The sequence below is a fragment of the Taudactylus pleione genome, unplaced genomic scaffold, assembly GCF_031769625.1.
Source record: "Taudactylus pleione unplaced genomic scaffold, aTauple2 ptg000270l, whole genome shotgun sequence".
In the NCBI taxonomy this organism is placed as follows: Eukaryota; Metazoa; Chordata; class Amphibia; order Anura; family Myobatrachidae; genus Taudactylus; species Taudactylus pleione.
In genome coordinates, this window is record NW_028284672.1 from 8657290 (window position 1) to 8680336 (window position 23047).

Sequence of the window (23047 nt, forward strand, 5' to 3'; positions counted from 1 at the left end):
TTCTTCAAGGAGGTGTTTCTTTCATCCACTGTAGAATACAATTATGTGTTGAACCTGCATTTTTATGCAAACAGACAACCCAACGCACCACCGGGATCAATATACAACTTTCACAGTCACAATGTTGACAATGAGCAACAAACAAATTGTCGACATTGTGAGCGTCAGATAATTAACGACATCTCCACCTGTACCACACATTAAGGGTTTGTCCGCATTAAAGGGGGAGGTATATCAAGGCTTGGAGAGAGAAATAAAGTGGAGAAGTTGCCCAGAGCAACCAAACATCGTAGTTTTAAAGACTGTGCTAGATAAATGACAGAAGCTGATTAGTTGATTTTGGGCAACATCACCACTATATCTCTCTCAAAGGCTTGAAACATCTACCCCGTATAAGCCCTTATGCACACTTGAGCGACCCTGCGGAGAAGCGTTCGGTTTGGTAAGCTATACACACTTCTCAATATATCTGGGCCAGACATCACAACTGGCGGGCATTTAAATTTGTCTGCCCAGTTGTGATTTCCTTGTCGGCAGTACCTGCAGCCAGTGTAAGGGAGGTCAGTAGGTGGTGCTTTCGAGTCTGGTGGCGACATCAGGATCTGCCTTCTGGCGGATGTTGTGTCACTTCCGGCATTAAGTATGACTAACCCTCCCCCAAGTGGCTCACCCTAACCCCCCCTAGTACCTAACCATCCCTGTCGGCATTGTAAATCCCATCGTGCATCGTGTAGCTACATTCACTCCGAGCTCTAAATGAGGCGGCCACCAGATAAATGAACTACATTTTAGTCTTCTTCAATCTCATTTAGTGCAGAGGAAAAACTCACATATTTGTCATGTTTTATAAACTAAATAAAGAACATCTAGACTGAATAAATGGCCATACAAAAGCTCTACTAATATATCTTATTTAGTTGATATAAAAATAAACGTATACCTGTCTTACTTACGCAACATCTGCCTATTAGGTAATGTTACTGGAACAATACTGTATCAGGGGTGAGGCATGATGGAAAATATTATAATTATACCTTACAGTGACAGATTTTCCAGATTATTAAATCCTCTATCCTCTGAATACCATAACATTAACAAGAATGTGTGTATCTTGTGCAATGCTACTGCGTTTGAGTACAGTACTTGTATTGTCTGATTACTGCTGTATCTGACATAATGTTTGTGCACCAGAGGCCGATTAGAAGTACTTATTCTTGTTTAATGTCTGTACCAGTGCGGCAATGCCTGTACTGTGTTTAGCAGACTCTGGCATATCTGTAAGGATATAGCTATGAGGTATTAAATATTCATTTTAATGTAATCATTGTTTTGGGTAGAGCCGTAGGCAATTACCCATAGTAAGGCCATGTTGGACTAGTAGTTCCCACGATAACTGGTTGCCTGTTGTAATGCAATGGATGTGTGTATATTTTGTAAGGTATGAGGGTGCTATACGTACATATAAACAATAATAGAAAATTTGATCAAGTGGATGAGCTTGGCTTTTTAAAGCCTTAGATTGCATTTTGTATATGTACGATCATTTGATTGTAAGATCTTTGGACAGGTGAATGTGGACATTGTTAAAAGCACTGCACCACAGAAATGTCCTTATGACGTCATTGGCTGACAGGCCTGGGCGGGAAACTGCTTGTGGCTCCTGGAACTGATGAGCCAGGTGTGGTCATTGAAAGACTTCTGGGCTGTAGGCCAGAGCATCGCACGTGGTGATTGCTGTAAGGCAGAGGCTGGGCACAACCTCACCTTACCTGCCATGTGAGAAGAAGCTAGGTCAGGTGGGGACGTGAGATGAAAAGACACGTCGGCTTCCTAGAAATGTCAGTTTATTATAAGAACCAGATGGCAGGATACATGTTTCCCTGTCCAACATGAACTTGAATGGACCTGGTATTCCTACATGACAACCAAATTGGTTATATAAGATTATTAAGGAGAGAGTTCTTCAGTTTGCTACTTGTTAAAACATAAATTAACCTTTTGCAGTGACCTTTATCTTCTGAAAGCTGGAGTTGTGGAGCCATATTTCCTGTTAAACTACTAAAATACCTCTCTGCTTCTCCTGCCGTGGCTTATTCACATTTTATGCCTTGGCTCCATGTGAATGCCTGCATAGGAATTCGCATAAACACGCAGTAGCAGCTGCAACACCTCTGAATCACCTCCGGTATCTCTATATAATATTGCTAGGGGTGTCAGGACAATTACTGGGAGAGAAGATAGCTTCCTTTATTGGCCAAATTCTGCCAGAAATCCCAGTACTTCGGGGGAATGGGAACCAATGCCGGCTTGTACCTTCTGCTAATATAAATATATAGTGAAAGATGCCTTTTATCTATTATATAAAGCTGTTGGTAGTCTGTGTAACAGCTGCACAGTAGAGAGCTGCCAGGAGGTCCCAACCCATCCCTCCCCTCACAGCTCTCACTGGCAACTATCCGGACACCACCACGGTCTCGTCTCTCCTTTGCCATAGCTAACCCCCACCCCACCTCTTAAGACTCTACGACAGTGACTACGGGCAGAACACTCTGATAGAATGGGGGTGGGCATGGAAGAAAGAGAGCAAGAGAATGGTGGGAGGGGGCAGGTAGTGAGAACGGGGGTGGCATAAGAGAAAAATGGGGGAAGACCGAGAGAAGTGGAGTGGTGGGAGTGGACCAGGGGGATTACACACCTCTAATGCTAGCGACTCGGCAAATGACTGTTCTAAATGACTAGTTTATTGTTAATCACTTTTAAAACTTTCCTCAGAGATGTACTTCTTACTTTTATTTAAAAAAAGTGCAATTCATTTCATAAACGTTGTAATGAATTCTCTTTATTGATTTAGGTCAAAAGCTAAATCAGATGTGATGCAATGAAAATCTCCATACTGTATAACACAAGTATCTTCCTGATGATAGAGAGTTGGTTCTTGGGTGACTGCAGTGGTTGTGCTGCTGTAATGGTCAGCAGGGGATCACTTATCACTACCTGTGGGAGGCTGGGAACCTGAAATAGATGGGATGGGTCGGGGTGATTTGCCAGATCATGCAGAGAATGATGGTGATGTATAGACATAGCTAGACTGATATAGTAAGAAAAGGAAGGAGTCACAGGAGGATTCCCAGAAATACCAAGGTCAGGAGTCTGGAGTATGCAGTGAATACGTATATATATAGTGCTCTTGGGTATGTAGGAAATGCCTTTCCTTGTGGACTGCCCTTAGGTACCCAAATGCCACTAAGGCATGGATAGCATGAGGGACTTCAGGAATACAATAGGGCAAACTGACTAGGACAGAGAGAAGGTAATGACAATGGCCGCACATGACAGACCAAGCTAATAATGAGCATACTGTATGGACCTCTCCTTCAGGAAGTCCCAGACAGCAGGTCCAAGTGGCAAAAGTGCAAGGGTGCATGGCAATGTGAAATTCGGGAGTCTGGAAGAGTATGCAAGTGTGACAATGAAGCAGGGTAATATGTATGACATAGGCTAATACAAAAATCAAAAGACACTAAAAACAGGCCCAGGCATAAAACAGGGATGAATTCAATCATGCAACAAGTTCAGTTGCATAAAGTGAGCTGAACACAGGGACGGACTACAAAATAGCAACCACCAGTGTACTATTGGGTCCTGTATAGCCCTGGTGGTTGCTGGAAATGCATTATAGCTGGGCTCTATAGGGCAGAAACGATGGGGCACCAAATGTAGAGACAGAATACACAACAAGAGTACATGGATCTACCACAGTACCTGCTGCAGAAGCCTAGAGGACAAGTGATTCACCCTAAACTATAGAGGTCCAGGATTCCAATCCCGGTAGAACCATGCAGCTACTGGGACATCCAGAACGATATTTGGGAGTGATCGTAGGAGGACTGGTAGAACTTAGGTATATGATATGAAGATTTTGGAAAGCGGTTACATTACACACGCTTGCTGTTATTTGATTTCTCTCCTCCAGGAGATCAGGGATGGGAGGTTCTGGAGGGAGGTACTCTGTCATCAAGCCCCCAGACAGCCCACTGGGTAGGCGATATCATGGAGGCTGGCCTAAAAATCGTAAGTCTCCAGGATATCCCTGGAGATTCAGCAAGCATGCGGAAACATTATTATGCATGCAGCCTTATTATACATTGCTTATCACCCAGCTGCCCATATTATAATTTGTAAAAGTATTTGATTCACCATTTATTTCACTGTTAGGAGATAAAATGGATACAAACAAATAGACAATACCTTAATTTTTTTAGAGCATGTAAAAGTACCCAATGCAAACACTACCAATATAAAAATGGAACTAAAAAGTGATATCTTATTTGAATTGTAATTTGCATACACTGAGGACCATAATGAAGCTGGCATGCGTACAGCAATGTTGTTTATATAACTAGCACAAGGACACTAAATAGTTTTATTACCTGCTTGAGGTTAGCACAAAATTACATATTACTCCTGGGGGCATAAAAAAAAAAAGTCTGCATACGCTTACATATATTCTAACACAAAAATACCAGATCAACACTTTGGTTTAATAAGCAGCATTGGGACAATAAACCCAAGCACAAAATAAAACCAAACAAAGGAGTTGTTAATAATACAAAAATGTTATATTTTTTAGTATTTTGCTACTAACTTGCTAAGAACACTACATTATAGCAGCTAGGGGTAAATTTACTAAAGTGAGAGTTTTTAGAAGTGGAGATGTTGCCCATAACAACCAAATATTCTAGCTACAGGTTGAGTCTCCCATATCCAAGTATTCCGAAATACGGAATATTTTTAGCTTGACTGAGATAGTGAAACCTTTGATTTTTGATGGTTAAATGTACACAAAGTTTAAGGCACAAAATTATAAATAATAAAGTATAAAATGGCCTATAGGCTGTGTGTATAAGGTGTTATATGAAACATAAATGAATTTCATGTATGTACACAAACTTAGTTTGACCCACAAAATTATTGAAAAGATTGTATAAAATGACTTTCAGGCTGTATGTATAAGGTGTATATGAACCATAAATGCATTCTGTGTTTAGATTTGGGTCCTATTCCTAAGACATTTCAATATGGTATACAAATATTCCAAAATACGGCATATTCTGATATCCAAAATACCCCTGGTCCCAAGCATTTTGGACATGGGAGACTCAACCAGTATTATCTTATAGAAGGTGCTAGTTAAATCTTAAGAAGAATCTGATTGGTTACTATGGGCAACATCTCCACTTCTAAAAACACTCACTTTAGTAAATATACCCCCTAGCGTCTATTACCTAAAATGTTGACATTTGTTCCTTATAGCAAATAGCAGTGGGTGTTTAATAAATTTTAAAATGTTTGCTGATCTCATAGATCCCCTTCTATATCAGGAAACCTTAGTGCCTTTTCAGTTACAAATGAATAAATAAGAATCCGTTGTCACCTATATTATTATTTTTGGTTAATTAACGTTGAAGGAAATTCTTATTAGGCCAGAGGAATGTTTCTGACTAATATATATACGCTTGGTTATTTTTGTACCTAAATTAGGCACGACTTAGTAATAAACCCATTTCAGTCTACATTCCCACTCATATACAGAGCTGCACGGCCTATTAACCATGCCAACGGGAGTTAATGCACTGTCAATAACAATAATTACTGGGATATAACAGATAAACTGGTTGTTGCACAGCATCCTGAACAAATCATCCCTGCCAGGAATAAGTAGCCTATGAAATCTCCTGCAACAGTGTGGCCTGATCATCAAAGTCACCAATTTGCAATGTAAATTCTTTCATGGCTCCTTTTATTTTTATTATGTGTTGCTCAAACCATTCATTAAATATTTTCCTCTTATCAATGTTTTTGTGTAGTGACGTAAATTGACCTTGGTGAAGGTCACTGCTAGATAACGCTGTCTCTTCTATGGGAGATTATTGTTCATTATATATATATATATATATATATGTATTTTTTAATTTTTTTGCTTTCAAGAAACATTTTTTTTTTATGCCTGTAAATTCTTCCAGATAATACTGTGGCTTCTACTCCCTAACACATGTGATAGTTTACTGTAATTACAGTACAGTATTTATATAACTAAGGCCCTGTTTAAATCGTTTATTTTATCCAAAATAATTTCTAATCCGTTATGTATGAGACACGTTATTTAAGATTAAACATGGGCGTGTAAAATTACTAATGCATTTGCAGGATTCTCCATTTAAGGCATTTCCGGTTTCTCCAGATAGCGCTTATTTATATATATATAATATATATTTATAGGCTCAAAAACTGTATAGATTAAGGTTATTCTTCTATTATGTAATCATCTGTGGGTATAATTCAATTTGGGGTATTGACTGTGAGTTGCCAGCGTTCTGACCTGGTCTCTTGCGGCCCCCAACATTGCACATTTTTTCTTGTATACCGCAGAGGTGCGTTGTTGCTGAACCTTTATTCTTGGGGATGAGCTTACCTGAACATTGTGTCCGCTCTTCCCCAGGAATAGAATATAAGCATGTGTCTCATCTATATTGGTTTACTCTAGACTTTAATATTAGGATCACTTGAATTCCCTTGCCCAATAATAAGCACTAAAATCCAAACGTCTGGTACTATGTAATCTAACCTTACCAGTTATTTCCCTGTTACACTGTTATTGTGACTTTGTTTATGCCCTTAGTCCATGACCTTGGGTTTTGCAAATCAATTATAATTCTTCATGGCTTTGGTACATAAGTGTTCATAGGCTGTACGAAATAAGATTAAATGGTACATTTAGGGGGAAATGCATAAAAATAATCCCCCAATGTTAGATCAGGCATACAAATAGACATATTCTTAATTAAACACAGCAGATGCTTCATTTCTTACGTATAAATGTGCATTTCATAGCATGACGGGTTTTAAAATAAATGTTTACATAATTGACCTATACTAATATGAGTCAAAGCCTGTTCTGTTTACGAGCAAATGCTGCATGTAATGGGTAGGTGACATGATGCATGGAATGATATTCTGAACTTAATCAGTGTGTCATACGTTAGAATTCATTAGGTTGTAAGTGAAGCATAAAGTTATTGATTGAGTTTAAGAGTAGAGTCGTGATTTCATGATGGAAAATGGTTTGGGGCCAAAGAAACAATTCTGAAGTCCCATGGAAACTAGAAATGAGAATAATATAATAATATAAAATGTTATTATTGGGTAGATTTTACATAGTATATCTTGGGCACACACAAGCAAAATTGTCCCCCTACCTACCTACCTATGTATGTATTTATCTAGTTATTAAAAACAGACTGCAATGCTTGTAATATTAATATTATTAGTTGTCCTCTAAATCTAAAGAGGCCATCTCCTTTTTATACAGAGTGATTGTGAAATCTGTACCAATTTTCTCTTTCGATTGACGTCATTTGCATTAAAGGTGTTTTCCATCCTCAGATTAATTTAATATATAGCGTAATACATTTCTTGTGTAGTATTCACTAAACAAATTGTTCTGTCTGTCCTGCATTTTCCGCCATGTACCATAGTTCTATAGCCCTCAAGACTGTGCTCTCTGCTTTGGGTACAGATATATACAGAGATCAACATCTTGTATCATAAGATCAGGGAAATAAATAACTTAGCCTCATGATATAAATTGAGGCTTAAGAACATTAATGGTAACTAGAAAGGAAAAGCAGGAGAGCATGTACCTACCACCCAATACATTAAGTTATGTGAAGGTGAAAAGCCTCTATTTATGGAATGGGCTACAAGAAAAATTGAAGGACAGGGTTTGGTGGAATATTCCGTTGAAACCCGGTCCCGAAAGCTTATTGAACCGGTGCCTGCTGGGTCAACTGACGTCTGATATACACATACTAATGCTCACGTCGCTCCTGCGCAATGGACAACATGCTACCTTATCTGAAATTAGGCAAGAGCCAAACTGAGACCAACATAGAGGGACTGATTCTGATTCGCATTAAATGTGGCTGTAGCGGGGGCCTGATTTATTACCTTATGCTAATGAAAGAATCTGCTCAACGAATGGGGAATTTGTGTATCTGCAAGCGTACCCCGTGCCGCCCATTGATGTTATGCCAGCTGCCGCAACCATCATCATAAGGGGTAGATTTATCAAAGCTTGGAAAGAGTAACTTACGGGGAGATGCACTAAGCCTTGGAGAGAGCTAAAGTACCAACCAATCAGCTCCTAACTGTCATTTTTCAAACAGCCTGTAATATGACAGGAGCTGATTGGTACTTTATCTCTCTACAGTTTATCCGTCTCCACGCTTTGATATATCTCTCCCTTAGTATCTGCACTTGCACCAGCCCCATGCTAGATGCATCAGAAACGGGCTTCCCTTCGCCTGATACACGCCCACGACACTCCAAGTCACAGCAGTTACGCGTGATGGCATTGCCATTGTCCAGTTCCCATCCTGAAAGACTCTATTTCACAGACTGACAGATCTGGCCAAGTTCCGTCACACTCAGAATATGACTTAGATGAGTAAATATGTGTAAATCCGCTCCTGTTCATGCGCTGTCTGCAAAAAGAGATCTGCCTAATTCAGAATCAGGCCCATATTGTGAGACCTTCCATGCTGCTGCAGGCCTGGACCCCAGGTAGATGATCCTTTGGCACCAGGTTTTACTTAGTGTATTGTATTGAATTTCCAGTTTTTGTGGAGTATTCTTTAAAGTTGGAAGAGAGTTACACAAAGCCTGAGCTGACCAGCTTTATTCTCATTTACAGCGTGTGGGAGTATATACTAAATGCAGTGCTTTTATTCAGCAGTAACTCCATTCCTGAACCTCTCATTAACTATGTCCTGGGCCAAAATGTATTTTACATAAGATACGCTTTATTTTAAAGTCCCTTTTGAGTGCCTTCTTTACTAAATACTATATATGTATATACGTAACTTTAATATATATTTATGTATATAGAATATATCATTGTTTTTCTATAGCTGCACCCCCAGTAGCTCCACCCACAGTGTCTGAACCTATTTTTCCAGAAAACTAGCCCTGACTAAATGTATCCGCCATTGTTTTTGCATCAATAGACGAGTACCGTGATGTCTCCAGTGAATCTCTTGTCACAGAATGTAAGGATGATGAGGACGCCGATTCTCCCAGAAGCCTCCACTGTAGACCCTTTCTCGTATCCTCAAAGCAGCTGCCAGGCTGATGCCACATTCCTAGAGGAAGCCGTGAACACACCTGCGGTAAATAGTCACCATTCACTTCCTATTCTGCTTAGCATCCTCAAACATGTCTGTATTATTTCTTTTCATTCGTTATAAGGCAACTTTTACTTGAATGTAACCCACTAGGATGTTTTTAATACCTTTTTAGTGCTGACAAACCATTCAAAGTATCGACTAATATATTTTGTTTGCCACAATTCACTAATCTGTTTATTTGGATTGAATATTTCCTCAATGCTTGATTGTTTGTGTAGCATGTCATTGCGTTACAATTGTGTAACATGCATTTATTTTTTATGTTTTAATGACGTTCGGATTCCTTGTAGCACATTTCTCAGTATCACTTTGCATAAGTGATTGTGTAAATTGCACAGGTCAGATCATGATTCATTTGCTTTCTAAATGGTATGAGAACGTTGGAAGAGACCACTGGATGGGGCTGATAGAAAGTAAAACTGACATTGGGACTAAAATGTGTGGATTGATAGGTCTACAGTAAAAAGGTCGACAGCCAATGGGTCAACACCAGAAGGACGAGAGGGTCATTAGATAGACAGGCAATTGGTAGACAGTGACTTAGGTCGACTGGGTTAAAAGGTTGACTGACAAATGTTCGGCACAAAAAAAGTCAACACTTTTTTATTTTTATTTTGCCTAACCGTAAAAATCATGAAAAATTGTGTCGACAATTTGAATGTTGACCTGTTAACTGTGTCGACCTTTTAACACTGTTGACCTAAGTCACTGTAGACCGATTACCTGTGTCGAGTCGACCTATTGACTGTTTGACCATTTTATTGTACATCTATCAATCCACACCCTAGAATAACGGGGGATAAATATTAGATCTATACAGATAGGAAATGAAGAGAAAATATATCCATGAAAGCTCTCCGGGTGGCAGAGGTGTAAGGATCTGAGCTATACACCAGTTTGGTACCCTGTCTGGCATAGGAGAGGGCTAAAGGCTGCACAGGCAGTCGAGGAGGAGGTTATAATAGTTGCATTAATGTTGTACCGATGAACAATCACTTGAAGAGTCGTGATAGTTCAGCTACAGAAAATCTCAGCCGAGCCACCGTGAGCTGTAAAAACAATGTGTAATATCCTATATTTTTAGCCTCACCGCAGGGATCCTCTCAGAAATGTGCTGCAGCTTCCACACACACACAGGGAGCAGCAACGTCTCTTATAAGTGCTCCAGAGGAATATTACAATAAAAAAAAAAAAAAAGTATTTGTATTGTTAACAAGATGTACTCTAACGAGCTGACAGCAGGTGCAGAGTGTACAGGGTAATGTGTGTACGTGTATAAAGTGCTGCTGGACAGCTCAATATATAACCCGACTTGTGCATTATACATGAAAAATCCTCACCTATCCTTTTCTTTAACATTCAACCTTTATTTCATTTTATTGATTGTCTGATTTCGGTTTGATGGTTTCCATGTAAAAGGAAAAACCCTGATTATTTTGCATCGGAATATCCACATTGTTGTTCATTATTTCACCAATGTTTTCAACATTTGCATTCACTGGAGTCCTACATACGTAAGGCTAAACCGTCGGCCCACAACAAATTCATTTCATAATTGAAACTGACCGTGAAAGATATTTTTGAGGTCTGTAAGTTGTTTAATCATACTGATTGTATTAAATGTTGGGTTGATGGTGTTTTTGCTTGCAAAGTATTTAGTGCAGACCATCTGTCACAGGGTAATGGTTCCAAATGTGCGTACTGGATCAAGGGGCCGATTCTCCGTCGGATGCAAGTGCAAAAGCGGGTGCATCTCGCGATTTTCCGTAGACTTGTCCATGCATTGAAAACGGCAAATGTGGCCTGCACATGGGGGGGACACAAAAACATTCGCAGTGGCAAAGATCTCCAGCAGACTTGGCCTTCTGTAAAGTGGGTGTTTCAGGGTGGCAACTGGGTGGTTAGCACGCAAACGCACGCCACAGATGCATCTCATTGGATTGTCGTGGTCGCGTGGCCCGACTCCCGCTCTTGTTTGAGGCCTGCGGATTTCAGAATGACCTTTTGCACCCAGCTTGGTGTGGTGATACTTATGATAATGGCTGCGTACTGAAACACAGCAGGCAGAGTGATGCAAAGACGGACGGATACTCGCATTAGCAAATTACAGTAAATATGGCTGCCGAGGACTTCCGCACTTTCTCCCACTCTGCATCTGACTCAGAAACAGGTCCTACATATTTAAAGACATTTATAGTTCTCAAATAAGTTGCTTTCTGGATTTGTTTTCCTGCCTGTTGTACATTATACTACAGATCTGATGTGTCTAAAGCAAAAAATGATGACAGAAGATGAATGATTTATATATGAATTATGAAAGTAAAATACATTGGAGCCCATTTATCAATGAGTTTTATCATATGCAACGAGTTTTAAAACTTGTTGCTTATAATACGGGTGCTCCAGTCAATCAGCTCCCAACTGTCATCTGTTTGAAAAATGACAGGAGCTGATTGGCTGGAGCACCATTCATCATACGCAACAAGTTTTAGCACTCGTTGCGTATGATAAAACTGGTGGATAAATGGGCCGCATTGTTCTGTATTAGCAGGACGTCCCCCTGCAGTCTATATAAATAGGATACTCCCCACAGAAATCCCAGGGGAAGGGGAGGGTTATGAGTGGGGGGAGAATGTGAGTTGGAGGAGCAACCACAGGCCACACAGTGTTTGAGGCTTGTGATTGGTTCTCTGTTCCGTCCGCAGATAACTGGCTTTATTGATTTCACAGACCTGGCAGAGCCCTGAGAACAACGACTGCATGTGCCTGGGTGTCTGTCTGGGGGTATACAATCGGGAAGCCGGCTTCCCGACTGTCATATCCCGGCGAGGGATGAAATGCCGGGCATCTAGATGTAGACGCCGGACATTTCCCCGTCACCGGGACACCGGCCCCCCGGCATCCCAAACGAAGGGATGCCGGGCGCCGCGAATGGATAGCCGTGGGGGGAGGGTTAGGTGTGGGGCACCCGGGGGGGACTTAAGGTTAGGCACCGCCCCGGGGGAATAAGGTTTAGGCAGCGGGGAAGGGGGGGGTTAGGGTTAGACACTTGGGGGGGGGGAGGTTAGGGTTAGGCACCCCTAAGGAGGGTTAGGCTTAGGGGGTTAGGTTAGTTAGTACTTACCTATCCACGATCGGGATTTCCAGCGCTGTCGGGCTTCCGCTGCTGGGAACTCTGCTGTTGTCGGCCAGGCGCTGCCGGGAATCGAACCAATTCCGTCTGGGGGAGGGGGCATCTTGGGAATTCCTAAGTGGATTATGGACATATTTGGAAAAGTATATACTATCCAGTTAGTTCACATATGTTGTTCAGCTAATAAATACCCATACCTTGATGCCAAATAGCGACTTTATTTGCACACTAAAACCCTATGCATACCTCTCAACATTGGGTAGTGTGTTTTTGGAGCCGAAGAGGGTCGTGAATACGGCATGCGGGAAGGGGGGACATGACCGAGTCATAGTTTTCATACCCCCAACCCAGTGGGTGTGATCAGACCTCTCAGTTGGCACTTTAACAAAAAAAGGTGATACCTCCCAACCAGCGTGGGACAGTACCCTCAGATCGGACCTGTCCTGCCACTATCGTGAAGGTTTTTAGGTATCTATATGTTCTAGATTTTTTTCAATGTTCCACAGCATGGTAACTGTTACAACTTACAGCTCTATTTCCTTTGGTTCAATTTGTTATACCTATTTGAAATTATTTTTCATTATTACAAACACATAAAACTGTTTATTCTTCCAAAATAAGTGTTGTCCAGTGTTTGCTAGTTATATTCCTGACAACACTGATTTCAGCAAAAGGAAAAAAAATGGAAATGGTTTCTACAGAAGCCACAAACGTCCATCGGGGAAGTTTTAGGGCTAATTGCTTAATTTATGTGCTTATAACATGCACAGACTTCCTGTATGAAAATCACAGCATAGGCATCCATTTAAAGGAGACTGCAACGTGCCTTGCCGTTATCGGGGCCGGAAAGAAATTATACTGAGAAGGAGGCCTCCGCTGGTTTTGAAGTTCTTAGGATCAGCTGCTCACAAATGCAGTTTTCCTCTGGAAGGATTTCTTAGTCACATCCTGGAGAGAAATGATTAAATTCCCAAGTCTCTGCCACCATTTCCTGCAATGGCTTTCTGTTACGTTCTTTCCCTTCCAAATGCTTTGTTGTCATCACTCACTGATTTGGGACCAGTCTTACCGATACAAATCAGTAGTTTTCAATGTAACACTTTTTATTTTCTAATTGTAAAGATGTAATGCATTAGCATGGCACATGTCATCAAATGTAATTTTGACTCTTTGTCAGTGACGCAGCATGTATAACACAGAGCCTAAAGTCATTTCAGAAACTTTTTTATGACATAAGAGGGCCTTATTTATTAACAAGTTTTATCATTCACTACGAGTGATAAAACTCGCTGCATATAATAAATGGTGCACCAGCCAATCAGCTCCCAACTGTCATCTGTTTGAAAAATGACAGTTGGGAGCTGATTGCCTGGAGCACCTTTGATCATATGCAGCGAGTTTTATCACTTGTGAGTGATGAAACTTGTTGATAAATGAGGCCCACAGTCAGATCTACATAGACCAGTGGTGGCTCCAGAGGTGGGGCAGTAGCACAGTCCAAAATTCTAAAAGGAGGCCACAACAACTGCCATTGAGTCCCAGCTGTTGATGTTTGGAGTGGCAGTTGGTGTGACTCCCCTATTTGAATTTTTGGACTGCGCTGCAGCCCCACCTCTGGAGCCGCCACTGAAATAGGCTACTACTTATGGAAAGTAGCAAGGTCGTAATTAGGGGTGTGTGTGACCACTGCCACCACTCGGGGCACAAGACTAAGAGAGCAGCACCGTCTCACCGCCCCGGTGGTGTCTGTATTTGGCTTGTGGGGTTTCACGAGCATTGAATGGTTTTCTCCTTTTCTTGTTGGCTGCCTGGAAAAGCCACATAGTGCATCCGCTTTACAGTCGCCGTAAACAAATTTTATGTTCATAATTGGCAACAAATCAGTTCTTTGACTTAAGTCTGAAAATATATGTGGTAATTTACTATGGATTAAATTATTACTTGCTGAACCAAATTGAATTTTTATTCAAATGCTAAAGTATCTTTATTATGTACCTTCAGTAATATAGAATCTGTTCTATGGCGTTAGCATCTCTGAGTAAATGAGTTTTATTATGTGCTGTGGAAGGTGCGCACCAAAAGCTCTGGTCCCCCTAAGTGCACTCCCTGCTCCAGTCCCCTCCACACCAAGCTTCGGTCCCTTCTGGTCCTCCTCAGACCATGCCAAGCTTTGGTCTCATCCCATTTCAGCTCTGCATCAGCTGGCACCCCCTTGTTGCAGATAGAAGATAGATAAAACTCATTGTGTATGATGACGGTGCTCCAGCCAATCCGCTTCCAACTGTCATCTGTTTAAAAAAATGACAGTTGGGAGCTGATTGGCTGGAGCACCATTTATCATACGCAATGAGTTTTATCACTCGTGAATGATAAAACTCGTTGATAAATGAGGCCGTTAGTTTGAAAAGAAGTCATTCAGTAGTACTTGAAGCTAGTGTAAGGGCCGGTGATCTGCTTGCCACATTTGTGACATACATCTTTGGTATCTTATGAGGTTAAGAAACATATCAAGATGTTTTAGAAGATTAAATAAATCTACAAGTATTATACAGTGAATATAAAAATTATTATCACATTTTCTCGTTTCACATCATGGAATAGAAATGTATTCTGGAATTCTTACTACTGCTGCTGATACAAACTGCTCTGTAATGTCATATTGAAATAAACCCCAACAACTCAAATTGCCAGTGATGTGCGGCGGTTTAAAAACAACTAACTTGCATGCAGTGTATGGAAAACGGCCGCCATCAGTTCTGTATCTCTTGGGGGACAGAACACCAAGGGATTCCTAGGACAATGCTATTTACAATCAGGATTGGACTCTCATTGTGAGTAATGAGAGATCATTTCTGATTGGCTGTTTGCCTATTAAAGTAGGCAGGCTTGCCGTAGATTAGCTCATTTGAGCCCTGAGCAATCCGGTTTGCTTACACTTTTTTTTTTTTATCCAGAGGATTATGCCAGAAATATTGGTAATTATTATTTTCACTGTACTACAGAAAATATGAGGGGAAAATGACTTTGTTATAGTAATAGCAGCACAAATATTTCTAAAAAAAAATAAAGGTGAAACAGATTAGATTTATTAAGATAGTAACTATAAAGTCACAGATAATATTTAAAACCTATAAGAGATTTACATTTTATATTTATTGCACTTTTATATTTATTGCACTATTGCATATTTATTGTTCCTTTTTTGTCCCGGTACCTGTTGGCTATGGTTACCAGGGAGGGGCCACTGCTGCTTAGCATTGTCCTCAACATCTCTTGATGTAGTGGGGGGGGGGGGTGCTTTCGTTGGTTTCACCACATGGAGGGTCAGGAGTCAGGACTGATGCTAAGCGAAACCTTAACTTAAAAAAAATCTGCCATTTTGCATCTTGAACATGTTAGAAATCAGGATAGCTAATTGTGGCATGTCAGGTTGAAAACAGCGCTAAATGTAGAGATTTTCTAGCTGTTTTGCCTCAATAAATCCAGCCTTTTGTAACCCACCAAAAACATTGATTTTACAAAGTCGCTGCTTGATAAATTTAAAATCTTTAAATCTAGGTGATAATTCATCCAAGTTTCTGCACACGTTGCTTTCTTTTTGCCATCCTTCAGTTTCTTACAGTTCTGCAATTGTGGACTGTACCTCTATGAGCATTGCCAATGGCTTTGTGAACTGATACTTAGGGGTATATATACTAAAGTGAGAGTTTTTAGAAGTGGAGAAGTGGAGTCACCCATAGCAACCAATCCGATTCTAGATATTATCTTCTAGAAGGTGCTAGTTAAATGTTAAGTAGAATCTGATTGGTTGCTATGGGCAACCTCTCCACATCTAAACACTCTCACTTTAGTAGGTATACCCCTTAGTTTTGTAAGTACGTTGTAGACAAATTCACAGTTTGCCCTAGTAACTTCATTAACTTATGATGATGTTTCGGGGCATGTTAAAAGTCTTTTAAAATCCTAAATATTTCATCTCATTGGTGCTTTTTGTTAACCTCATCTCTGATTTGCTCTGACCGTTCCTTGAACTTCACAAGGAACCTTTTTTTTTTTTTTTTCGGAAATGTACTAACCAACAGTTGAGACCAATAGGCTGGTGCCAATGTGGTGCGACAAAGCTGTCGCCAAAATCCTTCATCCTTGGCGGCAAAACCACCCGTCCACTCTTAAGGTGCGTTCACACTAGACAATATTTTGCACGATTTCGATGAATCTGAAAGACAAATCGTTCAAAATCTGTGCAAGTCGTGAGTGTCCACTCACGATAACGATGCCGATGCATGTACCCACGGTTCGTACATCGTATCTTCAGATCTTGCTTACGGCAGGCAAGACCTGACAATCTCGTACACGATGCACTGGAAATCGTTAAGGACGCACGATAGATCGTTGGTCAGATTTTACACTTTTTAGCACCATATCGTGTCCTGGAGTGCAGGGGAGCTGCCGGGGAGCGTTCAAGAGAAATCGTTCACGATAACGCATTGTGAGCACATTATCTAGTGTGTAGGCACTTATAGTTGCGGCTCTGGATTGTAGCAAACTTTTACTTGATATTATTGGTATTTACTAATTTTGCAAAAATATAACCAAGTATAGTCTGTTCTTCATTTGAAATAAAAAAAAAAAAGCAAAAAACATTTTGGGGTATCTTTTATATATATATATATATATATAATTATTTTTTTTTGCAATCTGCCACTTCTTGGTGTGTTTCAGCATGACATTTAAAATGTCAATACTACTCAAAGCAAAATGTGGCATGTTTTGCTTTGAGTAGTATTGATGATATCATTTCCTTCCTAAACATGCTGTGAAACGGTGGCTTTTACATACTGACACTTTGTAAATGTACCCCTTATTTTAGCTAGCATTGCAGAGCTTTTTGTGTCGATCAGTGGTAAGAATTTCCAAATAAATAAAGTTTGTTTACATGATGCAAGAACATAAAATGTGAAAATGCTAAAGAGGAGTAATATTCTGTCTAACCACTATTTGTTTATATTTTGTTTTTATGGTTTACATTTGCAGTAAAACGTTATGGCATAATATACAGGGGCATTTTCCCCTGTTTTATCCATGTTGTGATGAACGTTGCTATTTTGAGACCTTGGACTGATGTATCATGAAACATTAAAAATTTCTAAAGGCATCAATAGTATCTGTAACATGATCAGTGCTTAAAAACAGCACACCTGCCTTCCAAACACAGGTTTGCTCTGAAATCATAAATGATGTGTGTGTGTGTGTGTGTGTATATATATATATATATATATATATATATATATATATATGTAGTAATGTATTTTTATTTACATTGTATTTTCTACAAACAGATATGATCAAGTTGAGATGTATGAAAATCTGTGTCCATCCTTCATCGCTTTGTGTCTGCTCTCATAAAGACTCTCAGCCGTACTGGTAGGATTATATGGGCATTTCTGAAGTCTCATTTCATCTCTCAATAACAGGTTAATGGATGCATGCTGGAGCCTCTGCCCCCTGTTACCATGAGGAAGGCCTGCCAGTCTTTGCCAAGCAACATGATGGAGACATCTATCGACGAAGGTATAGAAACAGAAGATGACTCCGAAGATGATCCGGCTGCAGCGTTTGCAGCTTTTCATGGCAGACGCAGTGGGCAAAGGCGGCACACGCTGGCAGAAGTGACCAACCAGTTAGTGGTCTTGCCTAGTGTGGCACCAGACATGGAAGGTAAAATCTTAAATATATCAATCGTAAGAGCTTCTAACTCCATTAAAAGTCTACTAATGTAGAATCATAGGAGCTCATTCAGACCCGCTCGCTGCTGGCGATGGTATGCAGTGTGTATGCATTGTGTGCATATGTACAGGCCTTAGCGAAAGTACACAATGCATTCTCTCGCTGCGCATAGACAGCCCAGCACAGTGAGTGACAGGGGAAGCCGTTCGTAGGTGGTAACAGGGGCTGGCCATTATAAACGGGGGAGTGGAGGTGCAAACACAGGCGTGCCTGAGCATCTCAACGGCGTTTTAGAGGTGTGCAAAATTATAAACCAGCATCATAGTACATGTCACCTGGCTTGTTTTTACACTGAAGTGCTTGCGGCAGGGTATGGTCAACCTCAAGCGCTGTGATCGCATCCGATGTTACACGATGTACCATTGGTTGCATACACTTCCTGAACATGACGTGCACAAGTGGGCGTCTTAAAACAGGCTGGTGGGTGTCTGCATACACTATGTGATCGCTGTCTAAGAAATACTGGGTGTGGTAATGCATTGCTGTGCGATAGCACTGCCTACGCAGTCTGCATACACATCGTGTGAGCGGCTCTGAATCAGCTCCGTAGTATGCAAATGTAAAAAACACCAAATGCCCCAAATAAAAAGTGACCGTACTGCCCTATCCGCTTGTGATAATCAGCGCATATTTGCACCAGCCCCATACTTGGTGCAAGAGATCCATCTAAAGACTGCACGGATCTCTGCATACACACTTCCGAATAACCCTCAATTCCACTTACATGTCCACTTCACATTTCTCCTACGTATGTATTCCCACTCAGCCGCTAGTGGAGATACTACTGAGATCCGTACATCTCTGAATCATCTGTTATTACTTTAAGCTGCGTGTACAGGCCCCATACATGCACAGTTTGCTAAAAGATCTGTCCTCAAATGGACTCCGTGTGACTCAGAAGCCGGCCCTGGATCTGTTTTCACTACAAATTCCTAGTCCAAAATCAAAGTGCTCTTACACCAGTGTTTACATGTTATCACACAAGATCATCACTTAGCCAGAGACGTCTTGGTCAATCACACAAAAGTTATATCCTGTTCAAAACATGCCCTAAGCATTAACAGGTGTTCTTGTTTTGGAATATATCGTTTTTAACCCAAGATGTGATATTATGACAGTAGGCAGAGTAGCAGGATGGTGTCACCTGCTCTGATTTCCTAAGGACCCTCCCCACACATTAAACCAGCCGTCTCCAATTTATAACTTTGAGGGAGATTTATCAAACTTTCTAAAATGTAAAAGTATAGATATTGCGCATAGCAACCAATCCGATATGAGCTATAACTTTTTAGACTTTCCTTTTTAAGGAGGTTTGATAAATCTCCCCCATATCATTACCAGTACATATCCCATATCATTACCAGTAAAGTACTGTTCAACCATTTTATATAGATTTTATATCAGCACAGTGCCCTAGCATGTTTATACCAGTATTTACAGTGCGCCAGCCCACATTAATCTATTAGTACAATGCCCTAGCATGTTTATGCCAATACTGCCGCATACATCATTATTTACAGTATGCCACCCTACATGATTATACCAGCAATGTGCTCCTTATATAATTACCCCACATGAAAAATGCTGTAGTATCACGCCTGCAACACTTGTTCTTGAATGACTGTAAATGACACAATACACTGACAGCTGAATGTGTGATCATTAGTGAGGTTGAAGGTGAGCAATGTTTATATTTGTAGAATGTTCCCATTTATAAGAGATGAGGTAAGCCCTTATATTTTGATATTAATTTTAAAAAGCACGGTTTCCCCCCCTTATGCGATAACTATATCGCTGACTAATCGTCCTGCACCTTCCTGGAGTGCTGGATGATCGATATCAATCATCCAGCATATCACCAACGAAGGCCAGCGAGGGTCACCTATAGTAACCTGGTCGATAACGACCAGGTTGATCTGCATGCACGGGTGATGGACGATATCGTTATCATCCATACGTGCCCGCGCATCGCAGGTCGTTGGTGTGTTGGAAGGGACCAAAAGTCTCAATTGCTTGTTCCTTACTCCCGTAGAGTAAATAAAAGACTCAATGACAATCTCTGTCATTATCTATTATTGGTGGGGGCAAAAACAACAGCCATGAAGACTGCTCTGCTGGATGCAAGTATAGAGGATTACTTCTTTTATATAACGTAAGCATGGAAATAATTCATGCAGTAACAATCCCTATAAATATAATGCAAAACAAAAGATGGAATTCACACTTAATAAATATCATCCATTCGGTTACAATTTGCAAACGTTATATTCTGATCATGCATTTTCCACAGTACAAGTCCTTTTACAGCGCTTGCTTCTGGTGGACTGGTTTTAGAGCTGTGTCTGGGACTAAGCTACATGAGGAAGGACTTTGGTATTAACATTTAGTGACCGGCTCCAGTGAATGGAATCAGTGATTTCAGGAATGCGGTGCCTGACTTTAGAAGAATTGAGCTCTGTACGATTGGTAAAAGTGGTGACAAGCTTGGCTGGAAGATGCATGCAGATTCACTTAGCAGCTCTAGCAACATTTTTGAATTTAATTGATTTTCAACCTTACTGCTAACCCATTTACCCTGCAATCTTACTTAAGGCGCTCTTTGGAACAAGTGCTTGCTTTTACGGATTTGTTTTGGGGATTTTGCTAGCAGCTCTCTCCAGGGATATTTGAAGGAATGGTGGCATCAACACATTTATCACTGACAATTCATTTACCTAAACAAGTTAAAAAAATAAAAATAAAAATGCAGAATGTTTGCTGGGTTAAAGATCATGAATAATATGACCATGAAAATAAATTGCATTTAGAACGTGATTACATTTAAAATATATGTAAATAATAAGCTCACATACTGCTTTGAAAACTGGCGCTTGTTGTTTAAGTGTATTTGGAATTCTGCTGATAAAGTGAATACACAGTTGCTTCTATGTATTTATATTGCCTTTTGTTAGACCTTTACGTTCTGTATATACTATCAATATTTTGGGACAACTGACTCAATTCACTAATTTTGTATGTTGAGTTTGGGTGCTGTTACTATAATCTTTATTAAATTAAATGTACATACATCTCAATAAATGTACTAAGACACAGAGTCTGCCCCTTGCATATTTTAGGGGCTTTTGGCGCCTGTTGTGTTCATTGTTTCACACTGGGTTACACAGGCAGACAAGAAAATATGCGGAGCCTGTACAACCTGTTGCCAAACATAGGGGTTTATGTATCATGCAGTGAAGAAGTGGACCAGTTGAGGGATGGACAAGTGGAGAAGTTGCCCATCGCATCCATTCCTTTCCCCTATTATTTTATAGACTGTACTTGATAAATGCTACTTCAAAGCTGATTGGTTGCTATGGGAAACTTCTCCACTGGTCCACTTCTCCAGGACGCTTTTCGCTGCTTGATACATAAATCCCAGAGTGTTTAACTATTAGCGGAGTATTTCAGATCAGCCAACTCTTGTGTGTTAGTGTAGGCAGCCCACCTTGTAGCCAATACCGGCGGCATATAAAAATCAATATCCACACAGATTAGGGATGTAAATGTACAGAGAAACTGTGCCGTCAAATGCATCTCTGTATGAAATGAAGTTCACGTAGCCAACTGTTCTCTGTTGCAGGTAAACTCTTCAACATTGGTAACAACCCCTCTCTAGGAAGTGTGGACTCCGAATATGACATGGGGTCTGTTCAGAGTGACCTCAACTTCCAGGAGGATATGGGAGCTCTGAATGAGGTGGCGCTGGCCAACCAGTCGGTCACCAGGCTCACCCCACCATATATAGGATTGCGGCCTACCAACCTGCCTATGCCAGCCATGACCTCTCAAAAGCGGGAAGTTCACAACAGGTCCCCAGTCAGCTTTCGTGAGGGGAGACGGGCATCTGACACCTCATTAACACAAGGTAACGCTCATGTTTTTGCTTAATGCTTTCACTGTTTTATAAATAGGGGAACCAGTGATAGAGGTATGCAGTCACCATGTCGGCGGTTTACATATCAACATTCACAATGTCAACAGCAGAAGGTCAAGATTGATTATGTCAACATGGTTAAAATGTTGACATTCATTTCGACACCTGCAAAATGTTGTCATTGTCATTATTATGTCGACAATCTCCAGGAGGCTTAGAGTTAGTGTCGGCGTCCAGGTTAGGGTTGCGGTTAGGGATACCGTTCGAGATACGGACAGTTTCGTTACATGGTCCAAAAATATTATCATGTAACACCCCCTGTCTTTTACGTTGTCCAATTCTGCTCAGTTGAGACATTTTCAAGTTTTGGATCTGCACCTGAAATTACAGTGGTGTTCATGTTAGGTTCTTAATGGGATCATTGATGGCAAAATCCTGTATGTCCTGCATAAGTGTAAACATTCTACCTAAAGATATATTTTCCTTTACAAAAAGTCCAACACATTTCTGGTGATTGTAAAATATATCATTTTCTACTCTTTTTTATCATATTTAGATTAGGGATGTGCAGGCTAGGATTAGTTTAGCTTTTCCCGCCAAATTCAGATTTTTCCTGCCAAAAATCGGGTCTCAGAAAGAGGCATCTTTCATGGTCAAATATCATCTTTCATGGACTTTTGTCCAGGACTGATGATGTTTGTCCATGAAAGATGACGTTTTGCCTCTTTCTGAGACCCGATTTTTGGCGGGAAACAAAAATACGAATTTGGCGGGAGAATTCGAACTAATCTGAGCCTGCACATCCCTAATTTACATCAGTCCAGGTGGTCCTGCATGACCTAAATATGATGTATTAACAGTTGATATATTAATGCTATTATCAAGATTGTATACAGTATATTGTTTTCATTAGTTTCAAGCCAGCAGCTGGTGATGAGAGCCCCTATTACCCTTTTCACGTTACCTGAT

General features: G+C 40.5%; 1 protein-coding gene across 1 annotated transcript in view; it reads left to right on the forward strand.

The window, feature by feature from the left end:
• SIK2 (salt inducible kinase 2) overlaps positions 1–23047 on the forward strand; it is a 181269-nt gene that overhangs the window by 145331 nt on the left and 12891 nt on the right. Inside the window, exons 9-11 of the mRNA XM_088481364.1 lie at positions 9066–9227; positions 17853–18096; positions 21785–22069. Coding sequence (XP_088337490.1) covers positions 9066–9227; positions 17853–18096; positions 21785–22069 — 691 coding nt within the window. The remainder of the gene's footprint in view (positions 1–9065; positions 9228–17852; positions 18097–21784; positions 22070–23047) is intronic.